At 36.8% G+C, this 17384-nt stretch overlaps 1 protein-coding gene and 1 long non-coding RNA gene across 3 annotated transcripts in view; one reads left to right on the plus strand and one right to left on the minus strand.

The window, feature by feature from the left end:
- Window positions 1–222: 222 nt before the first annotated feature.
- LOC145554933 (uncharacterized) lies at window positions 223–5079 on the plus strand. Its single transcript, XR_014090993.1, has 2 exons — window positions 223–341; window positions 4906–5079. It is a non-coding gene; the product is annotated as an uncharacterized LOC145554933 (long non-coding RNA).
- The window catches only part of LOC103475369 (glucocorticoid receptor), a 62535-nt gene continuing 46370 nt past the window's right edge, over window positions 1220–17384 (minus strand). For both annotated transcript variants that reach the window (XM_081615876.1, XM_081615877.1), the window contains 6 exons: window positions 15901–16017; window positions 11993–12265; window positions 10439–10583; window positions 9798–9928; window positions 6200–6357; window positions 1220–5482 (listed from right to left, as the gene is read on the minus strand). In XM_081615876.1, coding sequence (XP_081472002.1) covers window positions 5330–5482; window positions 6200–6357; window positions 9798–9928; window positions 10439–10583; window positions 11993–12265; window positions 15901–16017 — 977 coding nt within the window. In that variant the 3' untranslated portion in view covers window positions 1220–5329. The remainder of the gene's footprint in view (window positions 5483–6199; window positions 6358–9797; window positions 9929–10438; window positions 10584–11992; window positions 12266–15900; window positions 16018–17384) is intronic.

Consider the following 17384-nt stretch of genomic DNA (forward strand, 5'->3'; position numbering starts at 1 on the left):
CTGTTTTCTAACCCGCACTCTTCTGACCCTTAAGAAAAAGAAGTGTGAAAATCTACTCATTATTTAGAAATTAGTCTTTTCTATTTCATTTGAAGTGGATTAAGCAGAAACTCTGGCATCATGCTGCACAATTATTAAATCCCAAATGATTTACTTTACTCTCTTAATGACTTAAAACTTTTTGCCATTTCTCAGTCCCTCTCTGTTGTGCTGCAACCATCTATAAAGAAAAAAAATAGTTATCTGTATTGTCACATGTTTGTTGACTGGTAACCACAGCAACTAGACATGCATGTGATCGATACTTGCTGGAGACTCCTCCCTGCCGTTACTGGTTGAAGGTAAGACGTGGCTGACAGATCAGAGTTGCTTCTCCACAGATTATTGTGTATTACTGTAAGAAACAAAGATGGTTTCAACAGAAATGGCATTGAGCATTTACTTTTTCAAATTTAGCTCAAATTCTGCTCTGTGGTTGGTTGGGAGACATCGCTGACTTCTCAGTTTATCCGTGAAGACACATTCGTCTCAGTGCAGATCGTCTGATTGGGTGGAGCTCTGATTTCATCTGAGTGGTTCACCACTTAATTCAGTCGCCTTTCAATGGAATTAAATTAAATTAAATCAGATTAGACAGACTTTAGGCAGTTTGTTTTGTATTTGATGAAGCCTGTTAAGACTTTTTAGGTTGTTTATAGGCCCAATACTGCTAGTTTAAAGTGTTACCCTTGATCAAAGCAATAGCCTAGCTTTCTTTCCTCCATTTTCACCTTCTTGTTTGTGAAAAAAATAAAATAATTGATCCAAAATTAACTCCATGCAACTTTGCATGTATATCATCAGATATACATGTTTTATTATTTGGAAAAATAATCTTAACCTGACCGTATTGGATTCTATTCAGGACTGAATTAAAGTGCACTATGTAAATAAAGTCTAATTTAAAAACTGTAGTTTTTATTGGTCACAAAATGTTAGGCTTTTCCAACAATAAAATGTTCTAACCTCATTTTTTAAACTCAATTTTATTTTTTTCACAAACAAGAAGGTGAAAATGGAGGAAAGAAAGCTAGGCTATTGCTTTGATCAAGGGTAACATCGTCTCTTCATATTTTTTGTCTCGTAATGAAAATAATACAATTACACTTGAGTAAATATGGCCATTTCCATCAACCCAGAGGAGACACCTGACTGAAATGAACAAAGGTTTACGCAGCAGTGTTGCAAAACAGGGACTTTATTGTGTAAGATGCTTGAACTAGAGAAAAATCAGTTCTTCCACATTTCCGCCTTGAACCAGAGATGACAGACATCATCTGACACAATGCCAAATCCAATGTTGAAAAAACTAAACAAAAAAGAAAAAAAAACACAAAAACCTAATTCAACATGTAATCAAATAGGGGGAAATATTGACACTGAATACAGAAGTGTAAATATAAACCATTTTTAAACTTTTTTTTATATCTATATTTGTCTTTACATTAGATTACATCTACATAACTGACATATGAACAAAAACAGACTTCAGTGAAAGCCATAGCTCTGTATACCAGTGAAACATGATCTGCCCTTAATGTTTAAAGATAATTGCATGTATTTTATACAAAGTAGACTGTGACAACCCATGTGAGGGTAGTGCAATTTTGTCAGGCTCTGGAAAATGTATTTTCACATGGAGATATTGTTTTTCCTCGTTTTTGTTGTTTTGTTGTTTTTTTTTTCCTTTTTATCTTTTAAGTGACCAGTAGATCCTTACAGCAATATACAGTAGATCCAAAGCCAAGACCTTTTACAAAAAAAAAAAAGAGACACATTTGAAATAAAACCCGAAGTGCTAAGAAGTAAGCTCATAGGTGCTACACAAATTGTAACTGCTCGATTACTTCAGTTTGTTTTCAGTTACTCCTCTGCTTTGGTCACTGTTGTTTAGCGCAAAACAAAAATTTAAAAATAAAAGTCTTCTAGTCGGTTGCCCCAACAGCCATCTAGCTCTCCTCTTCCTTATTTAGCTTTATTTTTTTTAAAAAACTAACTCAGTGAGCATTCTTGTAGACTTGTGCACACACTTGTAGAATTGACATTTACTTCACAAGACAAACATTTCCTAATGTATCCATCACATCTACCTTTATCAAACACAAACTGACAAACAGGGGAAAAAAATTACTTTCTTGACTTATTTAATGTACAAAAATGATTAATTAAAATTAGTCATATCAAAGAGGATCAGGATAATGTATTTAAAAATCACACAAAATATTTTTTTTTTACAATAGATCAATCTCCAAAAGCACTGATATTTGTCTATTTCCTGATTTGAAATCGTATTTCTATGGCTCTCTGTCTCCCTTTTGCAAGGCTTTTAGTCAAACTGAAAGGTATAAGAAAGTCGTGAGTGCTGACAGACATGTAAAAATATTATTTTTTTGTAATAGACACTTGTTTGCATTGCACTGGATATGTCACTTTTATTTATATACATCTCACCCTAAAAACAGGCCTTGGGGCATGGGGGGGTGGAGCTTACGTTAAAGCTGGCCTCCAGACGCGCCGCCACCTGAACATGAATGTAATACTGTACATTCGTGATAACTGTAAAGCCACCTGAAACAAGAGGATCCAGTTAAAGTCCTCAGATTGATCAACACGCCGGGATAAAAGCAGACTCTGGGTGAGCTACAGCCGAAAAGCCTGTGAACTAAACAGTCACCCAGTAGGATTGGCTTCAAAGAAAAGAACAAAACTTATGGCTCTCAATAGAAGAGTACTGCTAGTTTTTTGTGCATTTAAGAAAAGAGCTGAAAATCCATATGATGTTCCTACACAGGTTCATGTATAAATTCCACTTTCCCAGACTCAGTTTTGCAGCATTCCCAGTTCTTTCACTTTAAATGATTAATTATTAATGTTCTGTATGAATTTAAGGACTGATATTTCAACTACACAAAAACCAACAACAGGAGGAGGAACACAAGGAAGGGAGATAGGACACACGGAAAAAGAACAGAAGGAACAGCAACGTTAAGAAACGGGACAGGAATAAAACTGAAAACATTTCTTTATGCATACTTCTCTCATGCTTGTCAAAACTCTGTAGGAACCCTGAAAGCCAACATCTCAGTTAGAAAAACCAAACACAGTAGAGCAGGAAGGTGAACAGCGTTGTGTTTAGACTCAGCAGAAGCCGCTGCAAACCTGAACAGTAGATTTGGCCACTAAGCTGGTACGAATGCTTTATACACATAAACGACCGTAGCAACATCTGAAAAAAATAATCATCTTTTAAACAATTGATCCTAGTTAGCTGGTGTTATCTGTGACACTGTAGATTGAGCACCCTGAAGCAAAGTTACAAACCACCACTGTACACATGACCCTTCACATCTGCAGGATATTAAAAGAAAACTGATAAAAACCTTTCATGATATTTGGCACTAATAGGACAAAAATGTCTGATGTAATGAGACGTCGCCTGAGCAAGAATAAACTAATTATGTGGACTAGACTGCAGCTTCTTACGTTTCAAATTTGAATTTAAAAGCAGGTTTTATATTTAAAGTGTACTTAGACGCACTATTCACTGTTTTTCACCTTTTTTCAATAGCATTTTATAAAATCTGAATTTGGCGGGAAAAGTAGCCCAAATACATTTTCTGTTGCACTTCTATCATAGATCCACCAATTTACCAAAGATTTATGGAAAAAAATAAACAGTTCAGATTGTATCACTACATAAAAACTGCATGTACTTCATGCATTTCCTTGTGCTTAATAAAAATCAGATAACTGTTCCATTATACTTTGATGTAAAAAAGGGGTGAACATTGTAGATCCTTGCAGGTTTTATAGGATTCGAGTCTACCTGCTGTATCAAAGAACCTGCAGCACAACACCTGATGTGTTGTCGTCCTTAGCACCCAAATATTCATTATTCCAAAATGGAATGGGGCCGTAAGACCTCAAAGAAAACTGGAAGCTGCTACAGCCTGGAAAAAGCTTGAGTGGTGAATTCAAGATGCTATCACAACCTTTAAATTACATATTTAACAAATGTGGAGCTATTTGAAAAGCAACAAGCTCAGAATGAGAGCAGCTGGCAGTGAAAAGGACAGGACTGACATTTTGAACGAGGTTGACTTAAAGTATCATGGATAATATCGAGCACACACATGGAGGACATTTTCATGGATTAGCTCACTTGATTTGATACATATTTTTAAAATTTACCCCAAAAATAGAAATTGCAGCTGGCTGCAAACATTCACAATTTGACAGGAATTTGCATTCACTCTCAACTCAGATAAAAATTGTAAGATAGTGGCTGCTTCTGCAATACATGTCAAGAGAAGTAGGGTTGAGACAATACCTAATCTTCCAACTCCAATACAAAACAAATTGTATATTTAACCAAAACATAGTCGTTCTTTAAACCTTTTAAGACCTGGATAAGAGAATGATAATTTTTCAAGTTGCTGGGCTGACTTTGTTTCCTGCACAGAGCAGAAACAGAGAGGGCGTCCCACTTTCAAAATACCAGAAATGTCCGATTCAAAGAGAAATCAGGAGACAGGTTGAGCAAACCAGAGCCAGGCAAAACATGAAGGTAGAAAAAAAAAAAAAAAAGACGCGTCTGTAAGCAATGGCTATAATGAGCATAAAAACTAAAAGGCACTAGTTTTCCCTCAGATACATCCTGTGTAAACATGTGTCAGGTCGAACTGACCGTGACGCCTGGTGTGAGCTCTGAATGCGTGATCAGCGATGTGCATAAAAACACATGAAGAACGATCCTCAAGCGGCTCTGTTTTTCTATTCTTCCATTGGTCATTATCCTTTTTCTTTTTGTCCTCGAGTCCAGAAGAAAAGTTAGATTCTTTTGCAATGTCTCCCCTTCGTCTCCAGACCGTGACCAACACTCACAGCGCAGAGAAGCAGAGCAGGCGAGCGGAAAGACACCAGGCAGGAGCAGATCGGCCTGGCGAGCATCGGCGTGAGGAAACGGTTTTAGTGATGCAGGCAGGAGAGAGTAAGAGGCCATTGGACATCTTTAAAAACATTAAATGTCTGAGGTCTGGAGGTGAGGATTGAGAAAAAGCACAAACGTTCAAAAGAAACATTCATATTGTTCTTGGTGTGACAAGAGACTGAGCTACAGTCAGTGGTAGCAGGTTTGAGGCTATAGGTAATTTCTGAGTTCAGACTGAATAGACCAGGGCAGCAAAACCAAAACAAAAATCTGAACCAGACTTATAGGGGAAAGCAGAACTGGTGCAAGAGAGCCCGAAGCAGTGTGGCAGTTAAGGCATCGATTCACAGTTTAAGGCCGTCACTTCTGATGAAACAGCAGAGGTTTGACGCTCCCGTCTTTGAATTTTGGTATCTGGTTGGTGATGATCTCCGTCAGCATCTCTGGGAATTCCACGCTGAGGGTCTTATTCACAAAGGTGTAGAAACAGATCTGCAGGAGACCCTCCACCATCTGGAACAGGACACACACACACACACACACACACAGTCTTTATTGAGAATCGTTCTGTGAAGCTGTTTTCAGTTAGCTGGGTGATTTTCTAAGAAGGTGAGCTGCACTGAACAGGATGTCAGAGGAGCTAAAAGAGTTGGAAGAGATTTGAAGGGAAATGAACACTGCAAAAACACAATCTTACCAAGTATTTTTTTCTAGTTTCAAGTGCAAATATCTTAGTGTACTCGGAGATTAATGAAGAGAACTAGTTGCAATGGCAGATTTTTTTACTTTTAATAGAAAACATTTTGTTATAAGAGAAAAATTCCTATATCTTGCTGAAAAGTTATTTGTAAGTTAGTTTTGTCTTATATATATGCATACATATTGAGATATTTGAAAAAGAAACTAAGCCAAAATTAATTGATAAAATTAGTGAAACCACTCATTTATGAAAGGAAGTAGCAAATCTGTGAATAATATGAATCAAAACTCAGCTTAAAGTAATTTTCTCCAAATGTTTGACATTTTCTGACTTAAAATTAATTTTAATATCAGATAAAGTGAGTAAAAGCAAAATTCAGTCAGATTTGTGTGAAGAATCAACATGGTGCCACATTGATTTCTATGTTTCATTCAAACCGGCTACCAGAGCAGACGGCCTGACCAATGAACATCTAGGAGAGAAGAAAAGTCCCGACTAGCTGAGCAGATGTGAGTGTTTGTGTAACAAACCTCCTGCATGGAGTCCAGTAGCTTAGTTAGCTGGTAGAATCGCTGCCAGTTCTGACTTGTGTTCTCCTCTCGCTTCACAATGGCTTTTCCCAGCTCCTTGATGTAAGTCATCCTGATCTCATCAAAAACCGCCTGGCTCTTCAGGCCTTCTTTTGGAACTGCACACATGGAACAAGAAAAAACACAGAGATGACTGTGGGTGTAGCTTAGCTGGAATAAATATGATCTTCAAATGAAGCCAAGAATGGGGACAATATTTATTTAGTCTTTTGTTTTCTTGTTTTGTCTTTTTTTTCTGCTTCCATTCAGATAAACCTGAGCTTGTGAGGAGCTGGAATAAAATGCAAAGTATTTTGTCACACCTTTTGTTCAAGGTGCAATTATATTGACATCTTGACAACCAACCAACTTTGTCGACTTAAAACTGCATATAAAGAAAGATTGCCCTTTAGAATTTACCCCAACACCCCGTTTTGTTTGCCAGCGAAGGCAAACTGTTTAATAAAACAAATAAATCAATAAAGTCCCTGCCAGTCTGCCGAGTGGCAAAGAGTCCAAAAAAGCCACAGTCACCTACAGAGATTATGGACGGAGTGAAAAGCAGGATGATTTACATAATCACACATATTAGCAGACTCTATTAGGACTTTTATCTCTGACACAGAGAGGCATTTTTCTGCCTGTACTTTGAATCATTTTGCATCTTTCAAACGATTTTTTCCATAATATTTTACAAAACTTCATGTGGAGTTGGAAAAGGCTACAATGACCTGCTTTTGCAGAATCATCTTGATAGATTGGCATCTTGTGTTATATCTGCAACTTTTTAATATTTTGTCATATTAAAAGCACAAACTTTAGTCCACTTTAATGGGATTTCATATAATAGACCCCCAAAACGTTCATAATTATGAAGTGGAAAGAAAAGTATTTTCCCCTAAATAAAATCTTAAAGATGTGGCAAGCATTTGTACTCAGTTCTCTTTAATAAAATACAGAGTAAAAGCCTTCAAGCATCCAGTGCCTGGTGAATAGAATCTGATCATCTGTGATTAATCAGCATCATGAAGACCAAGAAACAGATCAGAAAGGTGGTGATGTGAGGATTAGGTTATAAAGCAACTTTGCGAGATACAAACACGTTACATAGCCATTCACATCTGGTATGACATGGAGAGTATAAATACAAAAAGCAGCTGGAGGTCCATCGTAGCTCTGGCGGAGCTACAGAGATCCACAACTCGGGTAGGATAATCTGTTGCTACGGCAACTAATGGGCACAAACTCCTCAAATCTGTCCATGGAAGATTTGCAAAGTGAGCACCCGTGCATGACTCAGGAAGGCTGAATACAAATGCACACCACACTTTTTAGAATTTCACATCACAGAAAACATATTTACCTTTTGCCTTCCACTTTATGAATATGGATAACATATTCAAAACTGCACTTGTAATATTACAGAAAGTGTAAGAGTTCAATAGTTCTGTTCGGCTAAAATGCTTCTCTGACTGAAGCTGATAAAACAAAAAAATGCATCATGCGTTGCTTCAGCTTTGATAAAAGTCCTCTCGACTTATTTAATCAGCTCTCACCAAAGCTGTCCTGACCTGATAGTTTCTCCTTCACTGTGGGGAACAGATGGAAATAGCTCTTAGGTACAAAAATGCAACCTGTGCTCACTATGGAAATGTAATCTCTCTGAAGAGCACACTTTCCCCTGAATGTCAAAGAAACAGCTAGAAAGAACAGTCTATTCCTCTGCAATTCACAGTTTGCAAATGAAAGGGAAAGAGAACTGTCTTGGTGTTTAATGGTGTAAGAATAACCAGAAGAGACTGCGTGTCCAATTCTTTTAACATTTTCTCTACAATAAAAAGGCTGAAAAACATTTGCATTTTCCTCTAGTGTAGTTAAGGCCACTCTTCTAATTTATAGCAGCTTAAAAAACAACTCAAATCCATTCAGACATGATTAAGAGTATACATGAATAAATCGCTGCTCAGCCACCAAAAATGAAACATTCAAATCTGGGAAATGAGACTTTCTTGTAATGAGTCTCCTCTCATTATTTTGGCAATTTCTGGCAATTACATAAGTCAGAAAGCAGAATGTAATTCATCTCCTCAGGAAAGAAACAAAATTACCTCCATCTTGACTACCTGTATTATTCAAGTCAAAACAAGGAAATTAGGTTTCTTTCAGGAAATTGCTTTTGAAAAACTAATGACAAAAGGTTGCCCCCCAAAAAAGGCTGATTTCAACATTTAGCATTTTCAAAGATCATGCAAGAAAAAAATTAAATGTTATTATAAAGATTCTTATGAAATAATGTTATGACCTTCATGCATAAAATAAAAGCAAAGCTGCATTTTATGCTTATTTTGAAAAAATAAAAATACAAGAAACATTGAATTGAACAGCCAAAGGGAAATAATAGAATAGAATCTGTCAAACTCCCTTCAGTACTTTTTCAACAAGGAGATAAAAAAAATCATGATTAAACCAGGCAATCACCAAATGACCGATTTCTGATGCAGTTTAAAATTTTTGAATGAAATAAGAAAACTGTCCAGATTTAAGATTTTGTGTCACGAATTATAACTAACTGACTTTTTTTTTTGTCAGATTACTGACAGAATACCAAATTCAGTTCCTCAGAAATACACAAGAAAACAATTGAGAATATTGCATGATCCTCTCCCAGATTCACCAGTGGGATTCATCCTAATATTCTCAAGATTATTCCCTGTTGCTTCTGCACTTTTTCCTTCTGCTAAACTTTCCAGTAATAAGCTTAGACAAAGCAATCTATAAAGACTCAGCTTCCCATATCTATATTTTCTTTATTAGTCCCATTTGGTAATCAAATTTGCTGGGAAACACTCTGTAAAACCCCTATAGACAATGAGTTATAACACATCACTATGGTTAGTTCAGTGGTTCTTAACCTTTTTTGAGGTACCGAACCCCCCAGTTTCATATGCGCATTCACCGAACCCTTCTTATTCCTCCTCCTCCACCACACACAACATACTTTGCGGTATTCTGATTTAGTAATGTAATTATATTAGCTGTGTTCCCACCTCCACACCACTAGAGGCAGTAGCAACCCCGAAAAGATGCGACTAAGGAGCAGATTTAGACTATAGAATTTGGTAAAAAGAGTGGGGCTCCTTCAATCAGTACTCCTCCGCAGCTCTGATTGGCTAAGCAATGTAACGTGATCCTCATTGGCTAAGCAATGTAACGTGATCCTCTGATTGGCTAAGCAATGTAACGTGATCCTCTGCAGCAAGTGATGGCAAAGCGGGGCGCGTCATCACGACTTTACACAAGTGTGTCTTTACCTCCGCGGCAGAGGCTCCACCGAACCCCTGAGACCGACTCACCGAACCCCTGGGGTTCGATCGAACCCAGGTTAAGAACCACTGGGTTAGTTTGAGCGTTAAACAATAAGGAATCTTTATTGACATAATATTTCCCTTAATTTTTATATTTAATTTGAATTTTCCATAATAGAACATCATTAAGAAGTCAAATCAAAAACATTCTGTTGAATTTTATTTATAATGTGCCAATAGAAGTGTTTTATTACCTGTACTCAGCAGTAACAGGACCTTCATGCAGAGGTACTCATCATAGGACACCTGCAGTCGGACAAACTCATTGCAAATCTTCAGCATCTGCTCACACTGGTCACCCATTAAAGGCAGCTTCATGCGCTCTCTGGAGCAGGACAGGGTGCAGAACAAACAGATGACATTTTAGTTTGACTGACCGTGTAATTATTTGCTCAATACTGCAAAAAAATAAAAATAAAATAAAAAAAACAAGAGAGTGTGAATTTTTAAACCATACTTTCACTCCTAAATACCACACAAGAATTTATCATCAACAATTGAAATGGCACTGGCTATGACTCATTCAACTAAAGCTTGTTCTTTTACTGCTCAGTACATTTTAAATCTTAGTAGAAAGTTCTATTCTTTCTGAGCAGAAGAAAAGCAGCTGTGAGTGTTCAGATGCTCATCAAGTTCAGGCAATAACAGCTGCAAGTATTATGAGAAATGTCTCCCAGCTTTAAACATCTAGATAATGAAACATTAATCAATTTTCTTGTCTGAGTGTCTGAACATCAGATTTTTCAATCCTGCAACATATAATTAGATTAATAAATCTATCTGATAATGTGTTGCTGATAAAAGACTTAAAAGCATTCAGATATCTGGTACGCACTCATTTATGACGAGATCTGGAGCAAAACAGAGCATTCTGCCGTTACACTGCTCATAGGACCTCCAGCCGAGGCTGAAGGACATGAGGAAAAGCCAGGAGCACTGCAGCAACGTCATCTGATCATCAAGGTGCAGGTTACGGAAGCCTGAAAGGGACACATAAACTCTGTTCAATATAAAGACATGAAAATGACAGGCAGATAAAGTGGATCCCAAAATAAAATTTAACATTTTAATTTTCTTTTAGAATATCTGCCTATATTTTTTGCAGTGTTTAGATTGCTACTTTTCCATAAGGTTCTGTTGAAATAATTATTGTTCTCTTTAAAGCAAATTAAGGTTAAGATTATGTTAGAATGATGGCATCCTGTGTGTTAAAGGCCCTACACACCAGTTTGACATGCAGTAGGTAACTACGGAAAACATACAAGACCAAAAGACAAATATTTTTAAAATTTTAAGATCATTTTAAAAATAATTTTCTTTTGATAAACATTAATACACACTTAAATACACATAAATACACATTTACACACATAAATACAAACATAAATAGTCACTTACAAGAAAGTATACAGTGATGGTGAAAGTGATTTTGAAACGAATAAAACTAAAAATTTACCAATCAGAAATTCAGAAAATTAGCAGTCCACAGAATAAACTGAAACTAAATTGCATACATTTGTGGAGTGAACTGCTATAACTGCATTTCCTCAAATGCAGTGACAGCAACACCATGTAGGAACTGGCTTGTCAACCCCAACAAACCAGTCTTCCCCTTTGGGATGGTGGTATTGTGGGTAACGTGGTTTTGTCTGTAGTTTACGCAGTTTAACACTTGTGTAAAATGTAGAATTTTTTTGAGAGTCTGTTTTTATGTTTTTTAAGCTGTTTCTTATATTCGTTTGTATATACTAGAAAATAAATATTCCTGCATATATTATAAGATTGCTGGCTTTGTAACGGTAGGGAGCCAGAAAAAGACTGTTGCATTTTGATGGTGCTCCATTTGGAAAATTCTCATTTATTAAGCTGTAATAAATACTTCATTCTGAAAGCAATGTTCATTGTTGAATTTTTCTACTAGAATGTATTTTTTCTGGTTTTATGTGTGTGTGGGTTTTAGGTCTTCATGAATTCATGAAGTCCTCATTGTGCTCTCCAACACCAAAAACGAAGCTTTAAAACACCTAATTTATGTTCACTTAAAGAGAAATTAACCTTGGCAAAGACCTATTTCATTATCAAAGTACTCCGAATTAGCCGAGTTCTGACAATAATTGTTCTTTTATGAGCATCAATTACTCTACGCTTCCATTCAGCTGCTGGAGACCACACATTTTATCACATGGTAGCTGAGCATCTGTCTACTGCAGGGTAGAGGCATAAAAACCATTCCTCTACTTACAATCTAACCAATTAAAGTAGCTCAACCACGATGTATTTAATCATATACGAGAGCCTCGACATCTGGTGAGTCCTTTAAAAGGTTAACCAACGACTGGAATAAGTACACATCAAAACCAAACTTAAGGGGTGAGGAAGATTTCACTACCTGGCAGCGACTTGGCCCATTTGACGGCAGAGATGACCTGCTGGCCTCCCAGTCTGTTGAGGGTGCTCATGAGACGAGATGAGGTGTCTGGTAGCGTGCTGTCGTAGCCCGAGTAGATGATCTCAGGCTCGATGGCCTTCAGGACAGACAGCATGGTGGGCACGAGCTGCGGCATGCTTCTGGGTATGATGGGCATGGGCAGACTGCTGGCAGGTTCTGAGGGCCTGGATGGCGTTTGCACTTTAATCTTGTTGAGCTTCTTGTTTTTCCTCGCTGAGGGGACAAGGTTGTGAAAAAATAAAAAAAATCTAATTTATTTCACTGACATATTATGCTACTACAAAATTATTATTGTTAGAATTATGAACTTTATGTGAAAAACAAACAGAGCAAATTCCAATAAAAACCAGGTAATACATTTTTATATTTAACATCAAAATGGTGAATTTACATTTCTTGATTTTTTTCTATTGATAAATTAATCATGAAAAATGACAAAACTGTTTCAGAATGCATTAGAATTGTTTCAACCAATGATTTACTTTTGAAAATATTACGAATGCAAATATGATTGGGGTTCTGTGGATTCATCATCGGCAATCAGTGTCTTACCTGCACCACGCTGCTCAACATCATCTCATTTTAGAGAAACCCAGTGGTTCTCACAGGTGAGTCTAGCTAAGGGTTACGTTCCCATTTAAAACTTTGACATTGCCTTTGAGCATTTTGTCCCTAAAGTTCAACACTAATTCCACTTTTGCATTTGACAAAAATTTAACTTGATAAATATGTTGTTCTGGTCTGTTGGGAAATATATAGCAAAATGGAGAATGTTAAGCATAAATTACCAGAGAAACTAATGAAAAAATAATGCAGAATAAAAACAAGAAACTTGTCAATAAAGAGAAAAATATGTATATTTTTTTTATTTCCACAGCAACCAGTTAAAGAACTAAACTGCTGATGCTGCTCTGGCCTGCAGATTAACTGATTTACCACTCAGTCTACATTTAACACTCCCCTATGGTCATATGATATGGATTATGACCAAAAGAACAAGATCCTGAATACAAACGGTTAAAATCAGCTTCTCAGAACTGTCAGGACTATTTATCTCTATAAGCCTCTCTATGCATAACTGCAGTCCTTAAATGCTGTACTTTAACTTGTAGATGTGCCCTGAGTCAAATCCTCAGTGGCCAAGTGTTAAAGACCTGTTAATAAATTAATAATTTATTGTTAATATTTGGATGCTGCTGCAGTTTTAACATGGCAATACATATTTTGAGCATGGCCATGCTAATATTACAATCAAACGAGTTACTGTTTATTCTTCAGAGTGATTAATGTAGGAGAAAATTCAGTGGACATCTTGTAAGTAATCCACAAATAAATCATTATCTTATAAAATGGGATAAAATCTTGAGTAAATAATATATTTAAATCTCTGCTTAGCCTGAACTAATTGATTTAACACTGACTTAGCCCTTTTTTCAGCCTCTGGCTCCAGATTAATGCAGATTTATTTATTTAAAAATGAGAAGGAAGAGCATACTGGGTCAGCAACGGCACTACAGCTACTTTCTAACCCTTAAGGTATGCACTGTTAAAAACATGATCAAAACTCTAAGATCCTGGTTTTGCCATTTCTGACTTCCTCTCCATTACTGCACTAGTTTTTGCCCACGCTCTGTACATTATCGAGGCGCCATTTTCTGTGACTAAATGTGACAAACATATCAGATGTGGAGAGGTTACCACCAGAAAAAAGAAATAACAAGCTTTTCCTACACTCTACCTTTTTTAATTTCCTCCCCTGGCGTTTCCATGGCAACAGTAAGCCTTTCAATACAAAGCCTGTCTGTTGATGCACTGACGTCCATCAAATCCCACTTTCTGTCTTCCTGTCTCTCTTGCTGAGCACCAGCTTGTACAAAGTATACCAACAGCAACTTAATATGCTAAAAGAAACTAAAACATATGCTTAAATAACATCCAACTTCAATCCAATTAAAGCAGCTGCTGTGTTAAACCTTGATGACTCCCAGATCCAATGGGTTTTTTTTTAATGCTAAGTTCGTGGTAACCATAGAGTTCCTACAAATATTGCTATCAAATTCAATATTTTCCAGATTTTTTTTCTTATTAATGTATTAATGCATTAAGACTCCTCAAAATTAAAAGTAGATATTTTAACAGTGATCGAGCTGTTTCACTGGACATGCTCAAAACACAATAAAAACGACGCAAATTCAAAACTTAAGGAAGCAACAATAATTAACATTTCTTTAAAAGATGTGTTTTCCATAAAAGTGCTTTGGGCCTATACAAAGTCACAGCGTTCAGCTTTGTAATTTTCAGTCTGTAAAATTTATTCACAACAAGTGGTAAAGCTCAGTATTTCTATTGTTTTAGTTTGAATATAAATTGATAAAATCTAAACTTTCTATTTTAGATTTTTTGTTTGTTCCTGTAGACTATAAGACATAACAGAGGGAAGAAAAATCCCATGTCAAGATCTGACATGAGAGACTTAACAACTACAAAAATAAGGCATTAAAGCACAGAGTGTGCCACTAAATTTAAACTTAAAATATGCACGAAAGAAGAGAATGTACAACCAAAAATCCTCTGAGTTCTAAGTTGTGCTGCATTCAATTGAAAAAGAAGCAGATATTTTACAATTTGACCTGGTACAGAGCCACTCAAGGTAAAACTGTCTAAATGTGATCTCATTGTCGTGTGATCGGTGCATTTCTAAAAGCTGCTCCTGAGAGAAGGGGTTCATTATTCTGGCCATGAATGAGCATGTTGCAGAGGTAGCACCAGTTTTTCAGGTTCAGAGCCAATGCTTCGGCAGTCAAAACAAAAAGAACTGCTGCCAAGTGAGGACAAGCTGCACTGCTTTTATCATTTTCATATACATGCAATGTGAAAACAAAGACCAGCTGTTTCAGCAGTTTAATGACAGAAATATAGATTTTTATCTTTTAAGAAAAAAACTTTTCATTTTCTGCATCTCTTCAAACCTTGAAAAACCTGAAAAGAAAATCCAATATTTTGTTACAGACTGATCAAAAACTGACTCAACATAAGGTTATATTAAGGTTGGATTCTGAACAAAGTAGCAAATGATTTATTCTGAAGAAGTGCTACACTGTTGTTTTCTCTTGCTTCCAAGACTTGTTTTTAAATCAATATTGACAATGACGTAAAGGATATTCTGGGAAAGTTCGTAACTGAAATATTTTTGCTCAATTACTGCAAACCAACAAATAAAAACTTTTCCTGACATGCTTTTGAGTTAGTAACTTCTGAATATGTTCTAAAGTCTGTTTTTCAGCAACCCAAAACCCACAGAATGTTTTACAAAATCAGTTCACACCATTTCCAGAGCAGAAGATGTTGGGTGCAAAGTTTTCAACAAATCTATTTTTTCAACTGATCTATTTTTCTAATACTTTCTTTAACAGTTTTTTCTTTAACTGCAGTGAAAGGCAGTTCTACAAAGTATCACAAGGGAGAGTATACTGTACTTGGGCTTGCAACACTTTTAATCTAAGAAGGTTTACGGATATTTTTGCAAACTACTTTATACTGAGTTTTCTTTTTCTCCTGAGGTCTTTATTGTGCAAATTAATCATCTCTTCCTGGAATGTAACCCCCCCTGGCGTAACAAAGTGGGTGTGGAAGGTGTAGGTGGAGGGAGACCGTCTTTTCTCTAATCCCTTGGCTTTCCATTTTACTCAGGATTTGCACGGCCATGCCAACATTTAAGTGAGCCAATGCATTCAGTCCTAACAAGCTTATTTGCTTCCTTTTTACCCAGAAATTCCTCTTCCTGAGAAAGCTGAGTTACAGTGTAAGACCAGAGCAGACCTCATTCATTCACTTGTCACGGCATTTACCTTCCAGGTTCATTCCGGCCTGGAGACATTTCCTGAAGCGGCATGCTGGACAGTTCTTCCTGCGGATCTTATCAATGATGCAGTCATTTCTTCCTGCGCACAGGTAGTTGTGCTGACCTGTACAGAGAAATGGAGGAGGAAGAGGAGAGGGGATAAGGGAGAGACAAATTAGCCGGCTAAGACGGTTTGAGGGGGATTAGCCTGAGCAGCCTGCAGAACCACATTCGCCACCTGTTGATTTTACAGCAAACCCTCACAAACTTGTGGGATCCCAGTAGTGTTGACAGCGTCACCCTCTCAAGTCTGTGTTTCTACCACCAGGCACAATGGTTGTGTTCAAGAATAAAAACGCATTTTGATCCGTTTGATTTGGCAGAGCATGGATGATTTACCTCTTAATAACTGTTTATTCTACACAAGCATTGTGCCATAACCACTACAGATGTGGGAGAAAAAAAGAAAACATAACAGAGTCTTTGATTAGCAGTAAGTTAATAAGAAAAGGGAGGCAGTGATAGATGTGTGACCAGAGGGAAGAAATTCAGTAGATATCCTTTTTGCTTGTGCAATAAAGTAAAGCCCATCTGGGGAATATTTCTACACCACGTTATTATCACCTCTTAATATCTTTTTTGATTTGATGCTTTGCAAACACAGCTAGCTCATAAAACCATGGCTGTGTATTTCCTTAGCAAACGTTGAGGTAAGTTTCATGATGCATCACTGCATCAGTTCAGCCACAGGAGAACTTTATCTGGTTTTTACTCTATGCAGGTGATGCAGCTCAACCCGGAGGAAGACAAGGTGGAAGTAACTGAAATCTCCTCTCTACTAGGATCAACATGAGGACCAAAAATGAGGACGTCCAGCACCACAGAGCCATGCTTCGCTCATCTGCTAAAGTGTCATTATGAGACTCGTTCAACGGCATTCCAACTGCCACATTCACCCAAACAGAATATAATTGTTGGACTTTATGAGGCACCAACCCAACAATGAGCTGCAGACAAGCTGCTGAGACGTTGCAACGCATACAGTTGAAACCAGATATACATACATTATATAAAAATAACAACCTTTTCACTCACTTTCAGGTCAGTTAGGACTGTCACAATTATATATATATATACGTATATATTTGTAAAAATGGAAGAATAAAGAGAGCGAACTGTTGAATTTTTTCGGTTGACAAACAACAACATTATAATCCCTTGATCCAATTTGAGAAAGCTGAGATAACAATGTCAGTGTTTGTAAATCTGGGACTGATTAACTCAAACCTTTTGAGTTAAATGGAACCACACACATGGATGTATTTTACTAACTTGTGTGACATCATGAAAAGGTATAAAGAAATAAACCTCAGGACAAAAACAAAAGTTCACAGCAATGATCATATTTGAAATCTTTTGTATTTAAAACGTATCATGATGTCATGCATCATCACTGATCTTCTATCATACTTAGCAGAGGGCATCAGGTTT

Source organism: Poecilia reticulata, chromosome 14, assembly GCF_904066995.2.
Source record: "Poecilia reticulata chromosome 14, P_reticulata-male-v2, whole genome shotgun sequence".
Lineage (NCBI taxonomy): Eukaryota > Metazoa > Chordata > Actinopteri > Cyprinodontiformes > Poeciliidae > Poecilia > Poecilia reticulata.